The following is a 21,103-nucleotide window of genomic DNA, read 5'->3' as shown; positions in this document are numbered from 1 at the left end:
AAGACCAGATGTCACAAGGAAAGCCTATTGTAGTCTCATAGGACCTCCAGAGGTTATTCCTAAATTGTACTTTGTAAATGTTAAATGGGGAGTTAACCTACTAGCTGTGTGTAATTACTTAGTAGATACGGTTTCTCCTCCAATGTTTTCCCCCAAATCCGAGGAATGTTTTACCCTGTGACCTAAAATGACTGGAAACAGTGGCATTCATTACTAAACAGTTATAATTATGGTGGCTCCTGAGCTCTGCCATTAACTGAGATCCTCACGCCATGCCTCACGTGTGCTCCTAAACATGCCAGCAGTCCCTCTTCAATATTTTATACATAAAGTGTATCCCAATCATCTGAAAGATGCTTAACTTATCCTTCTCATCCAATGTTTCAATACCTTAGCAACTTTGAAGGAATGTGAAAGTATCTTCACCCCTAGAAATTCAATTATCTTCAAGTTGCTAAGGTTGTAAAACATTGCTCGGATCAATTGAGTTTTTTTTTTTTAAAAAATGTAATTCCAAATGGTGAGGGGTAAGGGGGGGGGGAAACGCAACTACGAATCACAGTTGACCCTCCTTAGCTTTTTCAAAATCAGCAATGCTAAGAGATACAGGTTACCCACCTGCTACTATTATGGTTGAAGTTATGACCACCAACTTGGAGAGTCAAGTAAGCATGGATGCATACACTTTGTAGGAAGTCAGAAGAATGCCAAGTGGGTAAGAAATATCCTCTCTTTTCCCATTGAGTTCAAAGAAAGGAATATCTAGGTCAAATCTACCAACCATTGGCTAGGGGCATGGTAGCTCAGCGGCTAAGACGCTGAGCTTGTCGATCAGAAAGGTCGGCAGTTCGGCGGTTCGAATCCCTAGTGCCGCGTAACGGAGTGAGCTCCCATTACTTGTCCCAGCTTCCGCCAACCTAGCCGTTCGAAAGCACGTTAAAAAAAATGCAAGTAGAAAAATAGGAACCACCTTTGGTGGGGAAGTGTTCCATGTGCAAATCCGGCTTCCCACACTGACTTTGCTTGTCAGAAGTCAGCTGGGAAAGTTACAAATGGTGGCCGCGTAACCTCAGGACCCTTCAACCGTCATAAGTACATGCCAGTTGCCAAGCACCTACATTTTGTTCGTTGGCCATGGGGATGCTGCAAATGGTTGTGTGAAAACCGGTCGCGAGTCACTTTTTACAGCGCCATTGTGGCTTTGAACAGTCACCAAGGAAATGGTTTATGTCGAGATGATGTATATAAAACCAGAGATAAAATCCGCTTGCCTTTTTCGATTTAGAGGACGTTGTGGTTTTGATCACCGCAAGACTCGAGTCCCCTGTAGTTTTCCTTACAAATTGTTGTGTTAACTTCAAGCGGTCACTAAAACGGTTGTTGAGCAAGCTTTGTGTATATGACCCAATTTCTCTGTTATGTCCTCATCTCGACTGCAGGGCATCTTGAGATCTCCGTTTTTTTCTCCCCCAGGAGTGGCACAAATTCTTAATTGAGTTTGTAAAATGTTGAGCTCCCAAGAGAGATTCTGAAAGAACGTATTAGCATCAAGCTACGGAGAACACTGGGGAGTGGAGGGGGGGGGGGGTTTCAGCCCCATCCTTAAAGCCACAGTTAAGGCTGAAAAGAGGCAGTTTTGATTCCAGAATCAGATCGCTTAAATCATTCATAAACTGGAGGGGGGGGCAGAAAACCCCTGGGGTTAGCCCCCCCACTCATGCAGTCTCCAAGGGATGGTAATTCATTTCTTTTGAAAGAGCCAGTGTCAGAACTGCTTTGTAAAGATAGGATATGAAAACAGATACCAAAAGCTGATATTTTCCTTTGGAAGGCCCACCGAGGAAAAATGAAATTGATTTTTTTTTTAAATTCCAAGTCTCTTATCCAATGTGTTCTCCAAGCCAGTGGCAAGTTGATGTTAAGAATATACATATGTGCTGCATTTAGAGGGGCTGAAATTAAGAGGACAAGGGGAAGCGGATGGCGTTTAGCGCCATTCTGCCCCCATTTTGAAGGGGGGAAAAAATAAGGCTAACAAACCAAAGACAGGTAAAAAGCAAAGACAGAAATGATAAAATTGGCAGGCAGAGGACTCAAAAGTAGCTGTCACACTGGGTGATGTAAAAAACTGTTGGCAAGTGTGTTTTTTTACCCCCGGAAGCAAAAAAAGACTACACAAACAAAATGAGAACTGCATGGTGGAGGAGAGATGCCATTTGATAACGATTTAATAAAGATGCTTAGGTATCCGTTTCCCAAACAGAACGAAGTTCAGAACCATCCGAAACAGTGTTTTCCAACCTTGACAATATTAAGCGTGATCCGTCAAAAGCGCGTTTCACAAAAGCGCGGTCGACGAAATCGCGTATGTGACATCATCACAACGCGACGAAAAAGATCAAAAAATTGAAATAAAAATTAAATTACAGCAAGCCGATTCACATAAAGGTAACGGTTAGGTTAAGGGTTAGGTTTAGGGTTAGAGCGTTAGCGTTACGTTTAGCGTTAGGTTAAGGGTTAGCGTTAGGTTTTTCGTTACGTTAAGGGTTAGGTTTAGGGTTAGGTTTGGGGGGGTTAGGGGAAGGTTTTAGCTTTATTTTTACATTTTTCGATCTTTTTCATCGCGCTGTGATGACGTCACATATGCGCTTTCGTCATCCGCGGTTTTGTGGTAGAACCATATTAAGATGTGTGGACTTCAATTACCCAGAATTCCCCCATTCTCATTCAGGGGGAATTCTGGGTGTTGCAAGTCCATGCATCTTAACAGTCGAGTTTGAGAAACGATGCTCAGAAATAACAAGTTTTCGACTAACAAGTCTTCTGATTCCTGATTGAGGTTTAGATCCGCAAGATGGAAGAAAATATTGACCTGTCTTGTTCTGAGTGCAGAAAGACTAGCTTTATTTCCCAGGCCTTTCTGAAAGTAGCCCTTAAAAAAACAGAAATTTTTTAAGCCAGAGAGTTTCAATTAGATTTTGCCCTCTCCAGTTAAGACCGCCTGGCAAACCATTTATCTGTTAATCTACCAATTAAAGATTGTGGCACAGAAGTGTACTCAGCTCACAGGTTACCAAGGAGGCAATTATTTTAAAAAGAGCACTAAAACGCTCACATAAAAAAAGCTACAATTGTTTGTGTAAATACAGAGGATTCATAGCTAACAACATATAGTCTGAATTCGAAGTTTCTTTTCCTTCTGGTGCCAAACAAATATGTGAATAGTTATAATTACACCTTAATTATATAAAAAATGATAGGGCTAGTAAGGGATGAGGATAGTCTTTCGCAAAAAAACAAAAAAACCACGCAGCTTCAGTAAATAAAGAACTTTATTGAACTGAACTCCATTTTAATGTTTCTTGTTCGCAGCTGCCACCTAGGAAAGGAGAAAAAAGCTATTCTAAATGTATTTACATATTCAAATGATTTATGAACAAATATAAAAATACGTGCACAACTCCCCAGTATTCAAAGGCCCATTTCCACCGCTAAGAACACCACCTTAATTCAAATACCATCCACCTATATAGCATGAATGCTTTAATTCCAATCTGGTTTTTCTGTCTCCTTCCTTTTGATTAAGAGTTCGACAAAAAGGTCACAAACACTGCATTTCAGGCAATTTACTGCTGGGAAAATAGAAAAATGTCCTGTCACAGGCTAACACCACCTTAACTCATAGTCATCACCCACCAAGCATCCAACACAATTTATCAAGAGAGGGGGGGGGGGGGAAGAGTCTAACTATGCACACTGGTTACATATTTGACTGAACTGACACCTATTTCAAAGCAAGAATTTGAACTAAATCCCGGCTTTGTGTTGGAAGGGGGTCCTTGGTGCTCTCTGAGCTTAGCTGTTTCATTGCAGGCGTTTCATTACCCAAACTAGGTAACATCATCAGTGCTAGTAAGGAGTGGGGTTTGGTCTCTGTTTATATACAACCTGCTGCTGTGGCCTAAAGGTGAAGCTCTCACCTCACAATCAGGAGATTGTGAGTTTGATCCTAGATAGAGGCAGATGTGGGGACTCCTGCTTGGGCAGGGGGTTGGGCTAGATGACCTGCAAGGTCCCTTCCAACTCTGTTAATCTGTTAAATTCTAGTGGCTTGCCCTGCCAGTGTTGATGGGTTTGGCCTTAAAGGTTCTTTGGTTGAGCTGTTTACCACTGATTTGTTTGGCAATTCCACGATTGGGGTGTTATTTACTTGACGTTGGTCTCATGTCAACCTTGGAGTCACTTGTGAAATTTTATGCTACTTCTTACTGGAGAGAAGGCAAGCTTTCTTATGACGCATCAGCATCTTTTCTTTCCTGCAAATGCGTATTTACCATGTCCACTAAAGGAACGCACAATAGATTTTATTTTAATGGGCTGCTATAGGTATTTTCAGGAGTGATCAAGAAAGCGCCAAGATGTTTGACTGGATTCACATTTCATCTCAACGGTTAGCAGTGAGAAAAACCTGTTAAGCGCGAGAGATGCACGACCTCGATTCTGGTTTTTGTTGGACGGGCTCCGTGCAATCGTAAAGGGAATAATTTGTTAAGAAATAAACTCGCCAACAGTACGTTGTACAGTACACAGAGCTGGTTAACAGGCAATCACCTCAGTATTTTGTTGAACGGCGATGGGGCTGTTAAAGACAGCTTTATGGGGTGTGTGTAAATGATCAAGCACAAGTTTTAAGAGCAAAACGGTGATGCAATATGCAGCTCTTCCTAATGAGATTCATAGAGTGGGGTCTTCAGGGGTTCATTTAGGCCCCAGCAAAAAGGCTGCTCGGAAATACTCCTGCAAGTTGCTGATTCCAACTCTCATTTATTATCTATTTTGCTTTTGCTGGCAAAGCTTTAAAAGCAAGGCTGTCCAATTCTTTAGGAAGTAAAGATGTTTCCTTGGGGGGGTGGGGGGGAGGCAATCTGCTGCCTTTCAAGGGTTATTGATTTTTTTACTTCCTGTGAGTTCCAGTCATCCTATCTGATGGAATATATATCTTTGGTGGATATAGAATGTATATACCCCAAAACCTGATGAATACTCAAGTAGCTGAAGTCCCTGCTTTAAATCAAGGTGAATGAGAAAATGTAACAAGGTTAATTTCGAGAATTCTTCCTCTTCTCCTGCCTCATCTAAATCAAAAGTACAGGGATCTGTTTCACCCCATCCTGCAATATACAAAAGAGTGTAGTGTTGCGGTAAGGGAAGAGGAAGAAAACAGGTCAAGGGTTAAAAGCAATTTTTTGTCATGATCCAAAATCTGAAACTTTTATGTATCTGTGTTAGGTGCATGTATGTAATGATCAAGTTTACATTAGATCATCACAATAACAGAGTAAGAACAGAGTTGGGAGGGACCTTGGAGGTCTTCTAGTCCAACCCTCTGCTCAAGCAGGAAATTTTGTATCATTTCAGACAAGTGGTTGTCCAATCACTTAAAAGCCTCCAGTTTTGCAGCATTCACAACCTCTGGAGGCAAGCTGTTCCACTGATTAATTGTTCTCACTGTCAGGAAATTTCTCCTTGGTTCTAAGTTGCTTCTCTCTTTAATTAGTTTCCATCTTCTTCTTGTCCTGCCCTCAGGTGCTTTGGAGAATAGATTGGTCCCCTCTTCTTTGTGACAGCCTGACAGACATTGGAACACTATCATGTCACCCCCTAGTCCTTCTTTTCATTAAACCAGACCCACTGCCTGTTATTTAAAGCAGTGGTCTCCAACCTTGGCAACTTTAAGACCTGTGGACTTCAACTCACAGAGTTCCTCAGCCAGCAAAGCTGGCTGAGGAACTCTGTGAGTTGAAGTCCACAGGTCTTAAAGTTGCCAAGGTTGGAGACCACTGCTTTAAAGGACTGAACTTGATGTTTCTTGCAACATATGAATGAGTTGCTTTAAGACAACAGATTTATGTATGGGTGATTACAATGGAACATGGCCATCCTCTACCAACAGTGCAATGTAACAATTTACAGATGGGCACATGTATCAGGAGCCTTCATGCAATTCTAATTGTGTTGTTTTTTGCGCTTTTTCTCTTTGCTGTTTTTTGTGTGTCCATTTCCCCCCCTCGCTTTTTAAAAACAATCTCCCAATACCTGTTCCTAAATGCAGGATTTCCTAAGTTAAAATTTACCGCATCGAACGCAACTGATTTAACCTAACAGTACTTCTAATATAAGTGAAAACTCATTTTAAAAGATTAACGGGAGGCATGCTTTATTAATGAATGCCCCTTAAATTGGAGAGTATTCACCCATGACAATTCACATTATTTACATAATGAAGTCATTTGTAGAATACGATCAATGCATAATTGTCGTTAATGAGAATGCGCCATCAAGTCCATTCTCTGCAAAGAATAGATATCTTTTATACAGTCTGTCCATGAATGATTAGGCTATTTGTGATTTTAAGGAGGGAGAAAGGAAAAATGGCTAGTTTAAATTTCCGGATGGCCATTTGAAATGCCACAAGAAAGCCGTTGCCACTTCTGAATCTGCATTAAGGGGCAAGAAAGTTCTAGCATTAATGGTCTGATGCAGTAAACCCCCTTGTCAAATTTCTCCTTATGCAAGTGTAGATTTTACCTGTCCAGCAATCCTGTCCAGGTCCCTCTGTCCCTGAGGAGTAAGCTTGCGACCCCTGAAAGAAACCAGTGAGAAAGATCAGCCTCTTCTAAAATTAAATTACTCACTGATCATTCCTCATTTCAGTTACAAGCAATGTAGCAGTGCAAAGTTCTCAATTCAAAAGAGAAGATGTGATTCAACACATGTGGTCTTGCATCCCACATCCTCTAAGAACATCTTGAAGCTGGTGTATTATCTCATGAAGTTTTTTGTGTGTGTGTAAAACATGCTATTTGTCTTCGCATGGCCCTTTCCGTGCAACCCTAAATTAAAATCATTCAAGGAGTACTGTTTTTTCACATCACCTGTATGAATTTCTGGAAGTTTCCCAAGGCTTTAACACTACTTGGGGAAAATGTGGGACATGTAGATGTTGCTTAATTGTAACCTTCAGCAATGCTAGCCACTGAAGAACATAGGAAGCTACAATTCAACAATACAGAAGTACCATAGAATCCCACAGCTATCTTTCCCCCTCTTCATTAAGATGGAGCCTATTTGAATGAAGCACCATTGTCCAAAGATACCCACACAGGCAATGCAATAGTATCAGTATCCAATAAGACATTCTACTACACAGGAAAACATACTCATGTCATAGGGAAGGATGTTGCTGGACTTGGCCATAATATTCTAATATTGTTTGGACAATCTTTGGAAGTTCTCATGTAGGCCACAGAGACAAAAGACTTATATAACTGTCTAGCAATATATATTCCAAGTCACACTGCCTCTGAACACAGAGCTTCCAGTATGGTCTTTATAAACAGATTCCCACAGATGGTATCCAATGTGTTGTCCACAATTGTGCTTTTGTGAGCCTGCTACAACACCTGTGTATTTCCTTAGGCTTCCACGTTCTCCGCATCTGGTAGGAACTCACCCATCCTGGTCCTTCTCCACCATTTTGAGCCCTTCCAAAGCCTGGAGCACCCTCCTGGCAACACTTTTGGAACCCCGGCTGAAGTGACTGGGCATCACACCGTTGCGCTGGCGCCCCCCATAGATCTTGGTCATGGATCCGACTCCAGCACCACCCCGAAGATAAAGATGGCGGGCTGTGGATGCTGCAAACAAAAGAAACCATCATTTTATGACACTTCTTCTAACTGGTCACTTCAACCGCAACCTTCCGGCAAGAGAAAGACGGAACCGTTTCCAAACTTTTCGTAGGACTCGGAAGTATCTTACCTCTTCCTTAAAGCAGGGGTCTCCAACCTTGGCAACTTTAAGAATTGTGGACCTCAACTCCCAGAGTTCTGGCAGTTGAAGTCCACAAGTCTTAAAAGTTGCCACAATTGGAGATCCCTGCCATGAAAGAATCAAGCTTGGCTGTTTGTGAGTACGGTGGTTCTCAAGTGGTTTGCAAGTGCCTTTTTCTTTGTTTTTTAGGGTTCCTCCCCACCCCCAAAATGACCCTGAGCAATCTATTAACGTGAGCCACGCCATGCCAAAACCTCTTCAAAACAGCCAGGCCCATCTTCTCATACTGCTAAAGACAAGAACTTTCAATTGAGGCCAAGATGTTGCGTGCCCATGTAAATTACTCTCCTTCAATGAAAGGCCCCAATGAAAGTAATTAAAATGAACAAGCCCAGCGCCTTCAACTGCTCTCAGCCCAATGACGCCTCCAACTGAAGAAGTGTCAGCACGACATCGCTCGGAGACAAACAAGCAAACTGCATTAAAACCCTCCACTTTCACCTGGAATGGAGTTCTGCAGAAACAGAGTAGCTGTTATTTCGTCAGCGGGCAGCTTTTCTGCGCCTGCCTTCTCCTTTGAGGCTACTCCACAGGCCCAGACAAAAAGGAGAAACCCTGAGGCTATAATCCTGCAAGTCAGAAACCTGCTTCCCCCTCCCTTACATTTCACTAGTTGACAAGAGCAAGTTAACCAGGCTGAACAGCCACCCTGACAGCAACCACGGAAGAGGGGAAAGCAGGGTTCGGATTGCAGGGCATCTACAAAACTCTTCCCGCAGCAGAGGCCCATTTGAAGAAGCCAAGAATGCTGGTTAGCTGTCATTTACTGTGAATGCAAACAGATGCGCGAAGGGCCTTTTAGTTCCCTGCGAAATAATAGATCAAGCTCTGCACGAAGAGCATCTCCAGGGCTCTCCAACCATCTGAAGTCACGAATGAAGCCATCTTGCGCAGGCAGGGCGAGATGGAGGCAACCCAAGACGGAACAGATTGTTGGTAGACAGCCAAGCGGTTGCGTGCATCCGCTGTTTTATAGGCAGGCAAATCAAATGCAAAAGGGTTTGAGGCCTGTTTGGAAAAAAATGATTTCCATACTGGCCAGGAGCGCTGCCCACCCGACATGGACGGTGATTGTCCAAAGCATCAAGCGGCGATTTGTAATAGATTAGAGGGCCGACAGAAAAACAAGCCACAAAAGATATTTTAGAATTAACTGAGGCTTTTAATGAGACGTCATATTGAAGAGCTGGGCCACAAAGCATCTGTGCTTCTGATTGGTCCCCAAGATATAAATGCTTTATAATTATGGGCAGAGAAGTCAATTATCTCCTTGATTGATAACATTAGCAAAGTCTCCAATTGCTAGCAAACCATAGAGTTTATAGTAAAGCTGCAGCCATTACTTCATGTGTATCTTGTGCTGCTGGTGGTTATTTCCTGGGGAAATGATAAAGGTTTCTGTTCTTTTCATTGTATGTCCCTCCCCAGGACACGCACAGACCAGGATCTAAACAGGACAGTTGTGACAGAGAACAGGGGTCTCCAACCTTGGCAACTTTAAGACTTGTGGACTTCAATTTCCAGAACTGAAGCCCACAAGTCTTAAAGTTGCCACGGTTGGAGACCCAGATATAGAGGACTGTCTATTGTGCCAAAAGTCACACCCTTCTTTCAAAGTAAAGAGCTGTTTTAAACCCTGCAGTGTCACCAGAAGGCAGAGGCAAAAATGACACTTCCAAGGATATCAGGGGCTGGGTTAGAAAAGTAGGAATTGCAGCATTCTGTCCAGCAAATTTTCTTCAAAACCCATCATCTATAGACTTTAACTCTAGCAACAGTGTGTAAAAATCATTGCTATTGCTTAACACGAATAAAAACTAACACTATAAAGCCAGTTTGGTATAATGACTAAGGCACCAGGCTAGAATTCAGGAGATCTCGAGTTCTAATCCTGTCTTAGGCACAAAACCTGCTGAGTGACCTTGGCCAGTCACACTGTCTCTCAGGCTTAGAGAGAATGGCAAACTACGTCTGAAAATTTTGTCCAGAGAATTGCAGGAATTCGTCCAGGCAGTTATCGGGAATCAAGATTGAAACACACAAAAATGAGCATCGCCCTTCAAATAGCCTCAGCAACTCTCTCCTGGCAATATTGAGAGTAGCACTGGTTCATTTTAATAGGACAATTGATGTATTAAATTGCAGTAGGCCATGATTTTGACCACAATCATGGTTTATTTTGATTCTATTTATAGCCACCCACATAACACAGGGAATTTCACATATACAAAACAAGAAAGGCAGTATTATTTATCAAATTTGGAAAACAACCATCTCCCTCACAGAGTTTTGTACTCTCTACCACAGGTCCAGACAAAATGCTAAAGAACCAAACCTTCTTTTAAAATCTGCAATGCCTAATATGCATACCACCCTTAGTCAAAACCAAACGAATTACAGTATGGCCTGTTATTGCATGATAATCACCTAAGCCACGAATGTTTAATACGTTTGCCTATTTTCATTTCTTCTTCTTCTGTCCTTCCGCTCCCACTGAAAACTTCTTAGGAGGATGAATTTATTTTCATCCATAGGTACTAATGCAGAGTGGGCAACTTTATGACTTGTGGACTTCAACTCCCAGAATTGCCCAACAAGAAGCACATTGCAACATCTACCTGGTGATAATTTCCTCTACCTGGTAGAGGTAATTTCAATAAAACAATATTCATTTTGGCTCCTCTTACCAAAAGAACGCATTATAGAAAAATTACAATTAGCATAGCACTGAAATTATTTCACTCCTTACCAGCTCTGGTATAAAACCAGTTTTCATCATATGGAGCCAATTCTTTGTGCTTGGCTAGTTTGACTGTGTCCACCCATTCAGGTACCTTTAGTTTACCTGACCTGCAAAACAATTCAAGTATCAGTTATGAGGACTGTGAATTGCTTCCTCGTCATTTCCAAAAAGGTGGTTCAAAGCAAATGGGATACCAACACAACAATATAACTCTTTCAAGCAGCCAACTCTTTTCTGGGAAGTGACTGCAGAGGACTGCTTTAAAGGACTGCAGAGAGATACAATAAGTGTCCTAAAATTTAGGCAACTAAATTGATCCAAATATATTCATGAAATAATTAAATAATAAAAATAAAGGGAAAATAGCTGAAGCACAGATCCACTAAAGCTACAAATTAGTATTTGGAAGAAAATAGTCCTGTTCTAAGATGGGATTTCTGAAAATTTGATATTACTCAACTTGTGTGGCACCTGCCCACTCTCACCAATCAAACCCCAGTTATAAACAATGCTTTGTGATCTGAAACCAATATCAGCACACTAGGTACCCCATTTTTTTTAAAAAAAAATAGAAGATGCTTTGGTTTAAATGCCTGTTTAACTATAAATCTTACTGCTATTTATTAAACACTCAAACAATTGATTTACACACATATATGCAATTTGTACCCCATGTAATTATCCAGAAAGTACTTAAGGCAGTTATCGGTATATTAGAGCAGAGCAAAACAGTTTGCGCATGAACTATTCTACACATGAAATATGAAATATTCCACACATAGAACAGCTAAATGAAGCATGTGTGTTTGGTCCAGAAACATAAATGAAACGACTCAATTTCAGCTTCTAGTCTGAAACATGAACTGTTTCTGGGAAAAGGTGCTGATGGGAGAGAAAGGGCAAGAAAATGCCAGGAACATCAGCAAAGGCAATTAAGGAGAAGCAAGGAAGAGAGGAACTAGGAAGATTGGAGGAAGGGGAGGAGATAAATAGACTATGCTGTGCTGAGTGAGAACTGACAGTAGCCGCTGAGCAGAGGGAAAGAACTGAATAAATTTTTGACCGATAAGATATGTCATTTTAGGATAGTAGCAATGTGGTTGAGAAGCAGGAAAGGGAAGGATATGTCATGTTGGAAGTTATGAGGAAAAATTTCCATATTGGACACATTCCTACACAATCCCTTAACAATGTTTTTGTTTAGCAAATCAAATTTATAAAAACTAATTTATTTGGTAATAACAGGTGCAAACCCCACAGCATCTTAATGGGACACAAATCCGCATTTGCACACCAACTCCATTCTGGCATGATTAGTTGCATGGAAGTATACTTTTAACCACTAATAAAGCTGATTCCAGTGAGAAGAAATATACTTCAAACTATTTATCGTATTATTAAAGCAACCAAAATAATATGGTCCTTTTAAGTCCCTATTCATTTGCTGCCTGGAGTTACAGGAATCGTAGTTTTAAACACCCACCTTTATTTCCTGAAATATTACTACTGCAAAGAAAATTTCTTTCTTTTATTTAAGTCTATTTTCCGTCAAAACCATTAAAATATGCTAATCAAGAATGCTTTATAGATTCGTATAGACTCAGAAAAGAGTGCTACCTTTTGGGAAAATACAACTCACTACATCAAAAGTCCAATTTGTATGTGCTAATTAATTTTTCACACAACTTACTTTTTGAGAAAGGCTGCAAGGGCCCGTACAAACTCCTGCTGGTTGACGTCTTTTACAGTTACTCCAGGCATCTGCAGATGGGGGGAAATACACAATCTCACCAATTTAGGAAAATTAATCAGTTTCAAACTTCTGGGAGTTGAACCACCACTGCCACGGAGAGGCCAGGAAAGCACTCCTCTCTTCAAAATATTTATTCATTTGTTTATTACCTGTTTATTAATATTATCATTACAATTCCTAAGGAATTGGGCAGCACGCCCAATAAACAATATAATATACAGATAATAACTATTGGAGGAGTCAAGCAAAGATAGACAGCTCCATCGCCAGCAGATTCCATGGCAGGAGGAAATCCATATTGTCCCATCTAAGGTCCAGAAAAGGAATATAAGTTTGCTTTTCCCAGAAACACCACTCTTGAGGCAACCGTCTTCAGAGAAAAAGGGACAAATATTTTGGACAGGTGACTAAGGATTGCAATATTTGTTTGTAATCCTGAATCTTACAATTCTTATTATTGGAATGAATAAGTAGAACAGTTATTTATATGACTTCTATTACACTGTGAGCTTACAGGCAAGGGTCACTGTAAGTTTTAATATGTGTAATAATGGAGAATATTTGAGTATTAATATCTTCTATCAGTATTTAGTATCCGTAGAATTTGTATAGAACAGGATCTTTTTTCTTTGCTCTATAGATCATATTGTCGCCACTATCAAAAATCCTATCTAATCCTGTTCTTTCCCAAAGAAAAGCCAAGTACCGCACCATAAAAATATAATTCTAAATAAATAAAATATATATAAAAATAGAATTATATCCTATTCTATAAAATATGATGTTGGTAATTGTTACAGATTCTCCAAATCCCTCAATTTCTACTTTCAATTTCTGTATCTCTTCTACAACTTTTTGATCAGAAATATAAACTTCACAGATCCCTTGGGGATGCTTTATAAGACACTTAAACATCGGGTTTTAATAATAATTTTTGTCTTCACAGCCTCTGCCTACCAGCTCTGTTTATTGAGGGGGCCTTGTTTTGTCAGCTTTTTAAGGATCAGCAAAGGATCCAGGCATGTAATACTACTATAAATGGATATAAATATTATTTTTCTTCTAAGCAAATGCTTCAAAGAAATAACCAACACGTTGTTTACCTTGAAACTATTGCTCTTTCTTTATATAGTAAAAATAAAAAAATATTTTTAAAAAAGTAATAACCAATAGGAACAATGATGGAATTTAAGATGTTAAGCTTCGCAATTTTTTTAAAGAGTGTATTAAATTTTCTAATATATAAAAATATGAATATGCATTTTCCTCGCAGTTACGCTGAAACAGTAACTGCAGTTTTATAGCATTATATTATATATTGTTATATTATATAGTATTACATTTTAAATATACTATATTTTAAAATATAGTATGTTTTAATAAGCTATAATTGAGGTACAATAAATCCAGTCGAAGAATGGTTGTTGCTTTTTTTAATTCTTGTCTCCCTGCATACATTTTCTTCCTTTCCACCCGCTTATTCCACGAGAGCCGCTTCCCCCCCACGCCGCCACATGGCCTGGTCTCGCCCGGCAAGCCAGAGCCAAGGGAGGCTAGGCCAGAGCACCGAGGAAACTTAGGGAACCCGTCTTCGGCCCCGCCGGGGTCAGCCGGGCTCCCGGCCTGCCTCCCCACGAGCCGCCACCTCGCTCACCGTGTTGCCGCCTCAGCGCTACCGGGCAGGAAAAAGAACGCACGGGGCTCCCCACCCGCTCCTCGCAGGGCTCCAGGCGTCGCGAGGTTTGTCTTCACCAATGGTCGTTCGCGAGATCTGGACCTCGCCCAATCGCTACCCGGAGGGAGGGAAGAGGCAAGGCATCGCGCGATTTCCGAGCCATGCGACGAGAACGGTTTGCCAAGCCGGAAGTTGGGGAGGCAATTCGCCCATCGAAGGGCGGAAGTCGTTCACTTTTTTTTTCTTGTTTTCCTAATCACGAAAATGGTATATAGAGATTCTCAGTCATCCAGTTCGTGGTTGTCCCAAAGGTGCTTTTTCAGGAGGCAGCTGGAATTCCTTTGTTTTTTCTTTAAACTTCTTTAAAAAGAAGAAACGTCTTCAAATCTGGTATATATAGGATTTCCTGCCTAAGCAGGGGGTTGGACTAGAAGACCTCCAAGGTCCCTTCCAACTCTGTTATACTACCGTATATACTCGAGTATAGGCCGACCCGAATATAAGCCGAGACACCTAATTTTACCACAAAAACCTGGAAAAGTTATTGACTCGAGTATAAGCCTAGGGTGGGAAATGCAGCAGCTACCGATAAATTTCAAAAATAAAAATAGATACCAATAATGCCATTGCCCATTGAATAACATATACAGCCTGCCTGTGCCCATTAAATATACATTAGCCATTGTAAAAATTTGCTCTGCATAACAAATTATTATCACACAATACCGGTGTATTCAATGAAATACTTCACTCACCTCATGATGCTGATGTCCCGCTGTGATGATGATGTCCCGCCTCCTATGACACACGGCACAGTGATTCCTATCATTGGATCACTGTACCAGAGGAGGTGGGACATCGCTATGTGGCTGCTTGCCATAACAAGGAGGAGGTGGGACATCGTTGCAGAGCGGCAGGAGGGGGAGGAAGGGAAATCGTAAGATAGCCCTGCATTACATTAGAACGTGAGGAGGGGGGATGGTGCTGTGCACGCTGCACGGCAAACTGACACAGAGGGAGGGGAAACTCAGGAGCGCTGGGCCATTCACGAGCGTCACCCAGCGGCATGGCCCCGCCCCTTTTTCTCCTCCATTTTGGGCAAATTTTTCACTGACTCGAGTATAAGCCGAGGCGGCTTTTTTCAGCTCAAAAAGTGGGCTGAAAAACTAGGCTTATACTTGAGTATATACAGTATTCTATAATAAGTTTCTTGATTCTGTTTGTTAACTGCGTTGGCATTCCCTTGATCTTCCTTTTCTAAGCAGTGGTGTCTCTTATTGCTGAAGTTCTGTAATAAATATTAAAGATCTCCCCAAGTTCCTGATTGCTTAATTTAAAAAAAATTAATAGTATTTCTCTTTGAAACTGCCAAAGTACAATTGGTGCAAGAAAAGATTTTCTTAAAAGATAAAAGTTCTCCTTGCACATCTGTGCTAGTTGTACTCTCATCTCCATTTCAAAGTCAAAGAGGTAGCACTGTCTGAAGACGTCTCTGTGGCCGGCATGACTAAACACCGAAGGGGCACAGAATGCTGTTCCCTTCCCACCAAAGGTGGCTCCTATTTTTCTACTTGCATTTTTACGTGCTTCCGAACTGCTAGGTTGTCAGAAGCTGGGACAAATAACGGGAGCTCACTCCATTGTGTGGCGCTAGGGATTCGAACCGCCGAACTGCTGACCTTTCTGATCAACAAGCTCAGAGTCTTAGCCACTGATCAACTGTGTCCCTAATGTTCTTACACTACCAATATTTGGGGAATGAGGATGTCGATTCAAAACTTGGCCAGATCATCCATGGTTCAGAGAGAGACCCTTGCCTTAAGCTACAGATTGGGGAGGGCAGAGGATTATGATTCAAATGCCATGCCTTTGGGCGTGAAATCTGACCCCGCCTAAACCATGGAGTGTCATGCTTTCTTCTAAGGGTTCTATGAAATACAGGTAGTCTGTATTTCATAGAACCCTTACATCCATTCTTTTAACGACTGAAGTTTATGATGACACTGAAAGATGTGAATTATCACCATTCTAGCATTATGCATCACATGACTTAACATTCGCACACTTAGCAACCAACATGCATTTGTGAAGGCTACAGCCTCCCGAGGACATTGCCATTTTCAATCTCTCCAAGGGGTTTTCCCCATTGACTTGGCTCGTCAGAAGGTCTCAAAAGCTGCTCGTGTGACCTTGGGAACACAGTAACGGTCATAAGTATGAACCAGTTGCCAAGCATCTGAATTTGGGTCACACAATCATGGGGATGCTGCAAAGGTTGTAACTGAAGACACTCTTTTTCAGTGCTGTTGTATGAACAGTCACCAAATGAATTGTCATAAGCTGAGGACTACCTGAACACATGAAAGTAGGCGTTGGTGGCTGAACAGTGCAGTGGATATTAACTTGAGCGGGGTGGAGAGAGGCTGAGAGCCACATTTGGGCTGTTTTACGAAGCAATAGCAATAGCAGTAGACTTATATACCGCTTCATAGGCCTTTCAGGCCTCTCTAAGCGGTTTACAGAGAGTCAGCATATTGCCCCCAACAATCTGGGTCCTCATTTTACCCACCTCGGAAGGATGGAAGGCTGAGTCAACCCTGAGCCGGTGAGATTTGAACCGCTGAACTGCTGATCTAGCAGTAGCCTGCAGTGCTGAAGCAGAAGATCTTGGAGGAAGCGGCCCCTTCATATGTAAATACCCTGTTCCAAGATTGGAAAGTTAGAAATTGGAGTGTTTTGAGTATTCTAAAAGGCCCCATGAATTACCTGCGGCCACGCTATTGAAGCTGAAATGGAAGTACCGAGGATTGATGGCTTTTCCTAGCAACTGCCTGGAACCAGCTTTATTAAGGATGGCTGCAACAGATGGAAATCAATAGGCAAATCTTGCCAGCTGAAGTTCCATTATTGATTTACGCTGGCTAGTTAGCCCTGGGGGTGGGCACACAGCCTCTGTTGGCAGAAAGTTAATAGGGAGAAGAACATCACAAGCCAAGAACCCTGGAGGTAAATTATCTGTAGAATGAAAGTTGTTGGGTATCCCGAGCATTTTAAGAACCAGAGATCAATAACTCAAACCCACGTTTTCTGGCGCTAATTTCCCCTTCCTTCCTTCTTTCCTTCCTTCTTTCCTTCCTTCTTTCCTCCCTCCCTCCCTTCCTTTTTACCTCCCCGAGATAACAATAAGATTTATTGCCCTGAATTTTAAACCAAATCAATTTCATCTCTTTATTTAAGGGTTTAAAAATAGGGGCCAAGCTACCACCTTTGTTTAAATAATGAGCTTATCGACATTCACTGATGTCCATTATGTGCCTTAATGTCGCAATATTCAATAGCTTTGTGCAGTTCAACTCCCTCGTTTTCAATAATTGCCTTGTGGGTGGAAGTGATTTTCCTGTTGCCGTCTTAAGTGGGCCTCGGTCTAATGCATTCAGCTGACGACATCCAGAAGCAGACAAAGCACACAGATAGAAATGAGTAAAGGAGGGGTAGCCGAATTATCTTTTCTGCCCTGTTAGAAAAGTGGGACTATTTTGTCCTCATTAGCTTATTCGGAGCTAGCATCAATGGGCATCAGCCTCGGGGCTATTCAGACTAACCGAATAACAGAAGGGACCTTGGAGATCTTCTAGTCCAACCCATTGGTCGAGCAGGATTCATATCATTACAAACAAGTGGCTGTCCAATCTTTTCTTCAAAACCTCCAGCGTTGGAGCACCCATAACTTCTGAAGGCAAACTGTTCCACTGGCTAATTGTTGTCAATTTCAGGAATCTTCCCGCAGAGATTCGGACCCTCACCTCTCTCCAGGCCTTCCGGAAAGCCGTCAAAACCTGGCTGTGCCGGCAGGCCTGGGGTTGACGAGTTCCCCTCCCCTCTCGACCTGTGTGGTTGTGTGATTCTTGGCTATTTTAACTACTTGTATTGTGTTCTATGTTCCCTTTCCCCCCTTTGAGTTGTTTGCCGCCCTGAGTCCCTCCCGGAAAAGGGCGGCATATAAATAAAACAAATCTCAATCTCAAATTTCAAATCTCAAATTTCGAGCAATGTACATTCTCTTCGTTTTTTGCGGTTGCTCCATTTACAAGTTGGCCTCGAATTACAACCGTAATTGAGCCCGAAGTTGTAGTCCTAAGTTGTGACAATCATTAAGTGAGTGAGTCATCATTGTGCTTGTGCCCAATTTTACACTTTTTGTCACTGTCATTCAGTCAACAAGTTGACGCGAATGCCCTGATCGTTAAGCGAAGGCCACAATTGTTAAGCAAACCCATTGGTCACTATGGGGAGCTAAACTCCAGTTTCTGGAAAAAAATATATTATAAATCATAGTCAAATGACCACGGGACACCGCAAATGGCCATACAGATTTCAGATTTCAGATTTAGTTTATTTGTATGCCACCCTTCTCCGGGAGGGACTCAGGGCGGTGAACAACTCAAAGGGGGGACATACATACCCCAAATACAGTCATGTGACAGGATGGGATTCAGCCGTTTCCAACCGGTTCGGGCGAACCGGACGTTAATTTTTATCTGGTTCACCAAACCGCTAGTTGCAAGGACTGGCTGATCCAGTATAAGAGCCGAGGTGGCGCAGTGGTTAAATGCAGCACTGCAGGCTACTTCAGCTGACTGCAGTTCTGCAGTTCGGCTGTTCAAATCTCACCGGCTCAGGGTTGACTCAGCCTTCCATCCTTCCGAGGTGGGTAAAATGAAGACCCGGATTGTTGTTGGGGGCAATATACTGACTCTGTAAACCGCTTAAGAGGGGGCTGAAAGCCCTATGAAGCGGTATATAAGTCTAACTGCTATTGCTATTGCTATCCTGGCCCATCCCTCCCTTTCCAGGAGTCCCCAAGCAGCCTGTTTTGGATGTGAGATACATGCAGGGCCCGCGCAGAGGCTCTGGGAGGGCGAAAAATGAGCCTACCGACAGGCCTGTTTCGGCCTCCAGAGGGCCTCTGAAGGCTGGGGAGGCCGTTCTCACCCTCCCGGAGGCTCAAGGAAAGCCTCCGGAGCCTGGGAAGGGCGAAAACAGCCTAGGCTATGCCCCCATGGTCATGCCTACCCAGCAAATGGGCAGAGAACCGGTCGCTAACATTTTTCAATCCTACCCCTGCATATGACCATCGGGTGTGTGGAAGAACCAGCTATTCAAATTTCAATAGTGGGTTGTAATTAACTTTTGGGGGGTTTGTTGTAACTTCGGTCAGTCATTCCGCAATCGGTCATAAGTTGAGGACTACCTGAACTTGCTTCCCTAGGAATTAGGAGGAGAACCAATCACTTACCATGACCTCTTTTGCTGGATAAGGCCATCCTAGGGTCAAGAGGCAGAGAGCAAGACTTTCGAAACAAAAATTTAATCAGAACTAGATTGATCTATTGCTTATAAATCTCCCCTTTTTTTTCCAGAGAAGAACAGGCAATATTTGTATTATTCCAATGGGTCTATCTGCTAGCTACAGCGACCACACATTTAACATAATTTATAGCTTAACCCGCTAAAGAAATAAGGTCAGAATTCATCTGGCTACCAACGGTTAAGAGATATTATACCGTATAAGCAAAAATGATTTGGATTTGATGTACCTTATTGTTATTTGTTTTCATTTAGTTAATTGGTCAATGTAATTGCTTCTAATGAATGAAACAAATAAATATTTTTCAGGCTTAATTGGGCTTTCACAGGGATTGCTGATTTGTCTCTTTTCAATTATCGTAGAGCGCTGCAAATATTTTAGGCTGTTGTACATCCCCGTCCTTGTTTCTGCTCAGCAATTCGTTGTAAGACAAATTGGAGTTGAGCATTATGCGCTGAGTTTCTCTGTTCCCATCAGATGCTGCCAGTGAATGAGAACAAGGATGGGGGAAACCAGAATGGATTTAATTATTTCGTCCTCCCGCTATTTCACATTTGCCCTTTGTGGTATGGCGGGCTCCAATTGTAGATTGAAAAAAGATTCTGATTGTTCTGGCCCGTCAGTGGCCAGCGGATCTAGTGGCAGACTCAGACAGCGAGGAGGTTGGGGAGGAACATGGGCCAGTCTGGGAGTCCGGGGAAGGCTCTGATGAGGGCTCTGCGTTGGAAGCAGAGATGCGGCCTGGGCTGTCTGACAGATATCAGCTGCCTTCGGAATTGGAGAGCAGTGGGGCAGAAGAACAGCTGGAGCCCGTTCCCGATGTGCGCATGCACAGAGCTGCCAGGAGAAGGGAACAGTTAAGGAACAAGGGCCAATTCGGGAGTGTTGGCACAAGTCACCTCATTCCTAAGGTGGGACTATAACTCACAGTCTCCTGATGATTGGCCCAAAATCATCCAATGGGACTTTCATTCCTAAGGTGGGACTATAACTCACAGTCTCCTGATGATTGGCCCAAAATCGTCCAATGGGACTTTCATTCCTAAGGTGGGACTAGAACTCACAGTCTCCTGGTGATTGGCTCAAAATTGTCCAATGGGACTTTCATTCCTAAGGTGGGACTAGAACTCACAGTCTCCTGATGATTGGCCCAAAGTCATTCAATGGGGCTGTATGCCTAAGTCAGGATTAGAATTTACAGTCTCCTGATAATTGGCCCAAAGTCACCCAGCCAGCTTTGATGCCTAAGGCAGGACTAGAACTCATAGTCTCCTGGTTTCTAGGCCACCACTCGACCAAATTAGCTTTGTTTTATCTGTTTCGGCAGCTAGGTCTGGACCTCTCCAGGGTCTTCCAGTAACTCTCTTCTTGTTTCACCGTAGAACCAAGTTGTCTGTTCATACATGAAGAGTCATTTAAGAAGGATGCTTTCCCACTTCCGCCTGAGGATGGATTTTGGGACTAGGACCACAGCAGGTCTTCATGGAAGGCCAGCGCAAGACTCGACAGAGGAACACAGACCGGAGGGCCAGTCCTAAGTTTCTCTTCCTCAAAGCATAGACCAGCGGGTTGGCCAAAGAGTTCAGGTGCGAGAGCAACACCGCCAGATGTTCCAGAGACTCGTACTGTTCACAGCTGGGACACAGCAGCTGGATGCAGTAGATCATATGC

At 42.5% G+C, this 21,103-nt stretch overlaps 2 protein-coding genes across 2 annotated transcripts in view; both read right to left on the bottom strand.

Annotated features, from left to right (window-relative positions):
* Positions 1 to 3,314: 3,314 nt before the first annotated feature.
* RPS19 (ribosomal protein S19) lies at positions 3,315 to 14,170 on the bottom strand. The gene is made up of 6 exons (XM_087727286.1): positions 14,044 to 14,170; positions 12,327 to 12,397; positions 10,643 to 10,743; positions 7,514 to 7,697; positions 6,589 to 6,643; positions 3,315 to 3,379 (listed from the first exon to the last, which is right to left on the bottom strand). The coding sequence occupies exons 2-6, from the start codon at positions 12,395 to 12,397 to the stop codon at positions 3,353 to 3,355; spliced, it is 438 nt and encodes a 145-aa protein (XP_087583412.1). The 5' UTR covers positions 14,044 to 14,170; the 3' UTR covers positions 3,315 to 3,352.
* Positions 14,171 to 20,847: 6,677 nt separating this feature from the next.
* LOC148042928 (adenosine receptor A2a-like) overlaps positions 20,848 to 21,103 on the bottom strand; it is an 869-nt gene continuing 613 nt past the window's right edge. Inside the window, exon 1 of the mRNA XM_087727076.1 lies at positions 20,848 to 21,103. This exon is cut by the window's right edge and continues 613 nt beyond it. Coding sequence (XP_087583202.1) covers positions 20,848 to 21,103 — 256 coding nt within the window.

Source organism: Thamnophis sirtalis, unplaced genomic scaffold (genome assembly GCF_051295495.1).
Source record: "Thamnophis sirtalis isolate CommonGarterSnake01/CBP01778 unplaced genomic scaffold, rThaSir2_p1.2 scaffold_13, whole genome shotgun sequence".
NCBI lineage: Eukaryota > Metazoa > Chordata > Lepidosauria > Squamata > Natricidae > Thamnophis > Thamnophis sirtalis.
Note: the sequence above shows the minus strand (reverse complement) of the source record. Positions and strands in the feature narration are given on the sequence as shown.

What these genes read in the sequence shown, in the direction of transcription:
- RPS19 (XM_087727286.1), bottom strand. Translation starts at nt 12,397, where the DNA reads ATGCCTGGAGTAACTGTAAAAGACGTCAACCAGCAGGAGTTTGTACGG. An exon ending in CTTGCAGCCTTTCTCAAAAA is followed by an intron (nt 10,744 to 12,326) that starts GTAAGTTGTGTG and finishes ATTGTTTTGCAG; the next exon opens with GTCAGGTAAACTAAAGGTAC. An exon ending in CTGGTTTTATACCAGAGCTG is followed by an intron (nt 7,698 to 10,642) that starts GTAAGGAGTGAA and finishes TTTTGTTTGCAG; the next exon opens with CATCCACAGCCCGCCATCTT.